Consider the following 7,352-nt stretch of genomic DNA (forward strand, 5'->3'; position numbering starts at 1 on the left):
AGAGAAACTGAGAGCGAGAGAAGGCAATGTGAGATGTACCAAGAGAGATTATATCAAGCATAATTCATTTCCACACAGATATCATGTAGCTGTTTCAGGATAATTAGAAGTCAGACAGAAAAGACTGCAGATTTTTTTTTTTTATCATCATTCATTTAATTGGTTGAAAAAGGAAGGTTTGCAGCACTACACGTTCAAACTGTGAGGAGTATTTACATCATTTGAAGCCTGTCGGACATCAGTAGAAACAGCACCAATGGTACAAACCAGAACTGAATTTGCACAGCCAGTCATGCCTTTACCCTTAACAAATGAGGTGCAAATTATTGCTTCTCTCAAGAATTGTGGCGTCTTTCATCTCGCACATTCACATTTGGCTTTTTTTTTTGCCATCGAGAGCCAAAATGTAACCAATACATTTAGGAAATGTGACAGTATTTCATTTCAAAGAGGGTCATTGCCTCAGCAAGACTGAAAATACATCCTGCATTTGTATCTGTTGTATGATTTCTTCCAGTTCCATGAGGTAAAAAAACAGTTTGACGAGGAGAACTTCATCCGGTTTGTCAGTTTATTGCCGGGCTCTGTGGTGCAGAACGTAAAGCAAATAATAAAGATGGAGGCGACGATTAAAGCCCAGAATTACAGTCCGTATACATTTTACAGTACATGATTCTATGAGTCAAGTGAGGCTTTAAACACTCATAACTGTGATTCTTTAATTACACTTCCTTAAACATATCGAAAATCAAATGGATTTTTTTTTTACAATCACCATTTCTTCATAGTTCATTAATTCAGCAATACTCTTCCTCATAACAATTCTTTTATAATATCAGACACTGCACTGACTAATGTCTTCCTCTAAGACCACCCTTGGATATCCTCCTGTTAGTAACTTCTATTGTTATTATGAGCAAACTTAAAGTATAAATGATACATTTTAGAAAAACACAGCAGACGTCCGCCTATTCCTTTGAGCGTTGAAACAGGACAGACAAAGTAGGCATTAAAGAGTACAGTTTGGGTGTTCTGGGTGATGCAAATGTCACAGATGAGAAAATTATCAAAGCTTTTAGACAAAAAAAGCTCACTCGGGGGTCACTGGAGGCAGCCCAAGCCCTAATCTAGTTTCTCCTGACTGTATAGTGTAACAATACACTGCGAGCTGGCATAGTACAGTCTACCATACCAGACATGAGAAAGCAGTGATCCAAAGCAAAACGCTACAAGCCATGGGAAAGCAGCAACCCTATCAACACAATAACACATAGGCACATAAACATACAGACACCTACACACACACACACACACACACACACACACACTTTTTTCTCTCTTACACACAAACAGTATATGCCAGACTGCCAATTAGGACAATAATGGCTGTGCGAAAAAAGTCTATATTCACACACACACACACACACACACACACACACACACACACACACACATACACACACACACACAGTAACTGAGACCTCTAAGCTCAAAGTTAATAGCACCCAGTTGTTCAGTGCCAGAGACAGACCCTGTGGGAAGAGGTTGTGGAGTGAATGGGTGGTATTGATGCTTAGACTAATGCAACCAGAACACAATTTTCTGACAAACATACAGGGTAGGACTATTTTTGTATGTATATCAATATTGGGGAAGATTTTTGATGTTTATGTGGTATTTCCATTAAATTCTGTATCAACATCCTCTTTTAAAGACACACAATCTGTCAAAACCATGAGAACTACAACTTGTTAACTTGCACTTTTATTCTATTTTATTGTTTTCTGTTTCCCACCCTTTCTTCCAAGTGTCAACTTAAAACCTAAGCTCATTTTCTGGGACATTTTTCTGACGTATTTCCTAGCGGATTAGCCCCTCTTAGCAATGTCCTACCCTGCCAGCCAGCACACTAGAGTGGAGCACTATGTTAAAGGAGGACAATGACATGATAGTAGAGAATGGGTGGTGAAATGCAGGGAGGACACAAACACAAGAAGCAAAGCAAAGATGATGAGAGATGGTGAGACTGAGCGGCAGAGGGGCACAGATGGCAGTGAGGGAAGGCAGAGCGGAAGGACAGAGACGGAGGGATGGGGTGGAAGTTGATATGCTGGATGTCGTCCTCCTGCTCCATCAGCAGAAGCCTGTTGGAGGGAAAGCGCAATAATGACAACAGCTGCAGTGGGGACACACACACGCACACACACACACACACACACACACACACACACACACACACACACACACACACACACACACACACACACAAACACACATAAAGGAGAAAACACTCCTCCAGCCACTTAGCCACTTGCCTTCATCGACAGATCCACATAAACACCCTTATACAAAAGCAAAAAGACATCATCACTCTTACCCTCACACTCGAAGGCTTGCAGCATGGTGGTGTAAGTGGGCCCCAGCCAAGAGGTGTAGCTACCCAGAACTCTCTGCAGGTGGTGGGTGGCGTCATTAAAGAGCAGATCGGATTCGCCATAGCCTGCTGAGCTGAACAGGCGGAAGCCCTCGGTGGAGTTGCCAAACGCATTCTGCAGGAGAGAGAGTGAGTTTGTGACAGGACTTAATGCATGAGGGCATGCGTGGATGTGCGTTGGCGTGTTCTGTGTACATGTGTGTGTGTTTCTTTGGGTTTGTGTGTATGTGTAGCCAGGGGATCAGCGCAGGACGCATCAGTCATCCTGGCGTCTCCAACACACACTCAGTAAGGAAGAAGGATGACAGTTTAGCAGGTACCTGCACTCTGAGACTTGCTGATCGATAACACAGACTCCACAGAGACATGAGACAGACATAACCACATATATCTGGAGACTAACAAACACACACACACACACACACGGATGATGCAATTTCTGTCCACACCCACCTGTAAACGTTCCAGGAACTTCCAGACGCGACACTTGTCCTCCATGCGCACCACCACAGCGTTAGCTGGGACAGCTGCCAGGTGGCATCGCTCAAACTCGTCCAGGTCCGCCTCGGTTCCGTCAGGGCACAGCAGCTTCAGGTCTTCCAGCTCCAGATCCAGGGCCCAGGACTCCTGGTTCTTACCTGGGGCGCAGTGGAGTGAAGGTGTGTCCGATTTTAATTCAAGCCCATTTAGAATTCCCAATCAAAGAAGCAACATTATTATGTAAGTTAATACAAATTAAAGAGACACTTTTCAAATAAAAAAATAACACTATATTCCACCCGGAATATCTATATAATATTTGATTATTAATAAAGTGGACCAATGCTAAATTACCACCTGCTATAAATGCTATAAATATCCCTCGACGTTTGGAGGCCTGTCAAGCTTTGGATTTGTCCACATGCCAAACCATTTTTAGTAATGCTGTAATGTGGAGGCTGTGGGAAGAGTTTCGAGGGTGGCATCTTTTTTAGCCCTCTCCAAAAGCAAAAATACAAGACAAGAAGTGCAAAAAATGGATTACACAGCATGTTCATTTTCTCTAAAGTAAGTTGCAAACGTTAGCATCCCTGGCTTAATTAGATTCTACAGTGCAACCTTACCACCAGAGGCAAGGGGCGTGATTTAGATAACTACATTATTTTGTGGGGTTACAGTAACAAAAATATCTGTTCAAGACTGACACATCCACTGTGTGGTAGCCAAGATGCTTCAATATCAGAGTTTAGGCCAATGTTAGTGGCTTAGATTGGGGAAATTTACAGTCCAACGGGTCTGTTTTTGAATTTTGAGAAATTTGGTTGGCCACCTAATAATCTAAAAACCACACAAAACCCATTTAGCCAAACAAATTAGAGGCAAAAGATGGACCACCTTGAAGTTACTTTCTCCCTCAATCGACAACAGCACAGACCTCCTGTGTTTTCTTGCCCTCCGTTAATTGCTCTGACCTCGGACGTTTGTGAACCATATGAAAAAGCATGCTTCGTTAGACAGCTACACTGTTTGTGGAGCCGGTGTCAAACTGCTTCTTCTCGGCACAGAGTCTCTGTAGCGTGACTGTGATAATGATCACCATTAATTTGGGATGTTGCCCAGAGCGGAGAAGCAGATGCAGCAAACACAGAATTGGGGCATTTTTATGCTGGACAAACATGTCTGAACCATTGTCTGTCCCCTTCCTGTCTGTTTCTCACTTATATTCTCTTCCATTCTAATTGTCATCCATATGTTTCTTTGTCTATCTCTGTCTCAATAACACACACATATAATCTGTTCGTTGTATTTTCGGGATTCATTTCAGACACTGTGAAAAAGACTCTTAAGAGAAACATTATGAAACACTGACATCCTGTGTCTTGACATGGACTAGCACTCTCTCTCTCTGCTGGCTCCAAGTAACCTCATCATACATCATTTAAATAATAAAATGATATCATTATGTAACCAGTGCTGTAGTTTTTAAAAAATGCATATGAACACTGACCGTCCAAATTGTCAAATATTGTTGTGTGTTTGACAAATGCCACGTCACCGAGGTTCTCTGCAACACACCTAAAAGAAAAACACAAAAAACAGTCAGAATGATCAGAATATCAAAATAATCAGACACATTTAGTCTATAAATAGACGAAGAAAGTGGAAATCAGATACACTAGGGAATATGCTTTTATAACAGCATAACTCTGGAGACCATAAGTAAACTCCCTCTGCCGCCTATTGTTCCACACACTAAACTACTCCGCTGAAGGCGAGTTTACTGAGCACTACTGCACTGTAATACACAGTAATATACTGTATATGTGAATTGTGAATGAAATCATGTTGTTGTCTACAACTATAACAAGCAGGCATATAGTGAAACTGACATTTACAAGCAATTTGCAGCACACACTAATCGATCATCCAAGCTGTTCTGTTTGCAGTCTGTTTAAAAGAATGGAGGCTTTGTCTAACGTTGTGTCATCTACAGACCCTAAAACACTCACGAGGGTCATTAATCATTCATTACTGTATTATTACTATCATCACTATTATTTTTTCAGAACAGGCCGCTAAATGACAATTTTTTTAATTTATGGAGAAAGTAGGCTGAACTAGATGAAAACAAGGGGACACAGAGGCAGAGCTTTTAACTACTCCACCTCTGGGTGCCATTAGCATATTATTTCTCATGTTATTAATGTCAGTGTTGTACCTCAGTGCTCCTGCTTCTCCATAGTGCCTCTCTCTGTGGTTGTTGGCACAAATGTGTCTGTCGTTGTCGTCTCCTATACAGGCCTCGCACAGGTTCTTAGGGTTGTTGCCTCTCGGGTCGTGCTGGATGTCCTTAACACCCGGCACACAGCTGTAACCAAAGAAGTTGCCAACGGCTGGTGAAAAAATACAAAGAATAAGTTAGGAGGAAGAATAAGAGAGGTTGAAGGAGGATAACTTAATTTAAATATATAAAGTCAGTCCTCAGATTAGACACTTCTAACTTGTCCAACACACCCCTAGAATTAAACTAAATTATATTAGATCTATTGAAGACAAGTGGAGTGTCAAAAAGAAGGGTCAAACTATAACCAACCCTTTGAGCCAAAACACTTGATTAATTAATTAATTCAAAATTAATTGAGAACTACTTTGACACTTAATAATAAAATTACAGATTTAGCTTCTAACTTGTGTGGATTTGCTGCTTTTCTTTGTTTTGTGTGATAAACATAATACACTTGGCTTTAGGAAACTGTAATAGACATTTCTTCACATTTTGTCTGCCAAGTAATTACTTAATTAATTAAATATTTGTAAAAGTAATAAATCATTAGTCGCATTAGTTAGGGTCTTCAAAATATCTTCTCTGGTAATTATCTGTTGGATTTTTATGTATTAAGTGGTAATTGTCTTATATGGTGTTTTTAATTTTGTCTTTTTCGTAGTGTTGTAGTATATTCTATAGTGTTTACTGACACTGCTTGTCTTGTTACCTGCTTGCTGCCATATAAAGAACTAGAGAACCACAATGGAAATAACACTGAATTGTTTTTTAAATGCAATTTTATATTTTATATATTTTCTTATTATCAGCAGCTCACATTAAATGTCAAAAAACAAATAAGATGTCTTTTAATACTTTCCAATACTACAACACGACCCTGTTTGTAGCTTTCAGCTCCAAATGCATTGGTTACCACTGAGAATAGAACACTTTTATTATGGGTCGCAAATATATAGTTTAATTTCTTTAAAGGCTGAGTAAAAACTAGAGTAAATATTGCTGTAATAATCTGCAGCTGACTATTTTAAGATGCAGATTAATAGAGATTTGTTTTTCTGGTCCAGTGAGTATTTACAGACTCAAAATAAACTACAATGCCCATTTTATTCATATTAAAGGAACATGTCACCAAGTGCAACACTGTTTTTTGGCATTTATGTGTTTTTAATAGTTTTTGAACAACAGTAGAGCTCTGTGGCAAAGAGTATTAGGATATATCAGATTTACAAAAACACAAACATAATACTTGTTCGTGGGATCAATTCATTTTTGGCGTCATGGGATTTATTGATGAAAAGAAAACTAGGCTAAATATTGCTGGCCTCATCTTTACTTCTCCCTCTCTTGAGGAAATTACCATCTGCTAATATGTCTTTCTGTTCATTGTTAAACCGCACACACTCACATTCACAAAGACAGATGAACTGTTCTCTAATTGACTCTTCTCCTCTCTTCCCCTGAATCTCTTCACTCTTGGTTTCACATCACTGCTTCCTTCTTCCTCCCACTGAACCTCTCATACGGCTTCGACGTATCAGCACACACGTACACTTATACATCGCCCTCACCTCCCCGAGCCCACCCCGCTCTGTCTCACCTCTGGGGAAGTTGCACTGCTCCCCAATTCTGATCTGGGACGTGTTGACCAGGTAGCCAATAGGAACAGTCCACCCCACTGTGGTGCGCATGCCGGGGTGACAGGAGCTGCGCTCGTGCATCTCCAGCAGGGACAGGTCTGAGGAGGAACGCCGTGCCAGCGCCACCACGTAGTAGCTAAGACCATCTGGAGAAAACGTGCAAATCATTTGTCAAATCAGCGGTGCTTGAGGAAAAAAACTGATACAGTAATTAATAAAGATACAAGACACAAAGAATTATGTGTCTACATCTGTATCTGTCGCCCTAGCAAGAATAAATACTTGTGTAGTTATAACCATGACCGTGTCTTCAGAGAGTCACATTAGTTAAGCTGCTGAAGCTTCAGTGCTGCAATGTTCAAACCTGTGACTTACCAACTCCGTTATGGGACTCTCCTACAGCCAGCTCCAGGCCGTGACAGAGGCCAGCAGCATAGATGTCATCAGCAAACATGGAGGCTGCATCTGCTGTCCCATTCTGACAAAAACACATTTATTTTGTCAATTTCAAATGTCA

General features: G+C 40.7%; 1 protein-coding gene across 1 annotated transcript in view; it reads right to left on the reverse strand.

The window, feature by feature from the left end:
• Positions 1–2,062: 2,062 nt before the first annotated feature.
• otomp (otolith matrix protein) overlaps positions 2,063–7,352 on the reverse strand; it is a 5,951-nt gene continuing 661 nt past the window's right edge. Inside the window, exons 3-9 of the mRNA XM_068717998.1 lie at positions 7,211–7,313; positions 6,796–6,981; positions 5,133–5,307; positions 4,422–4,489; positions 2,888–3,072; positions 2,378–2,549; positions 2,063–2,144 (exon numbers count right to left, since the gene is read on the reverse strand). Of these exons, the coding sequence (XP_068574099.1) occupies positions 2,134–2,144; positions 2,378–2,549; positions 2,888–3,072; positions 4,422–4,489; positions 5,133–5,307; positions 6,796–6,981; positions 7,211–7,313 (900 nt within the window). The 3' untranslated portion in view covers positions 2,063–2,133. The remainder of the gene's footprint in view (positions 2,145–2,377; positions 2,550–2,887; positions 3,073–4,421; positions 4,490–5,132; positions 5,308–6,795; positions 6,982–7,210; positions 7,314–7,352) is intronic.

The sequence above is a fragment of the Cebidichthys violaceus genome, unplaced genomic scaffold, assembly GCF_023349555.1.
Source record: "Cebidichthys violaceus isolate CVI_PGR_0920_01 unplaced genomic scaffold, fCebVio1.0.p SCAF_22, whole genome shotgun sequence".
In the NCBI taxonomy this organism is placed as follows: domain Eukaryota; kingdom Metazoa; phylum Chordata; class Actinopteri; order Perciformes; family Stichaeidae; genus Cebidichthys; species Cebidichthys violaceus.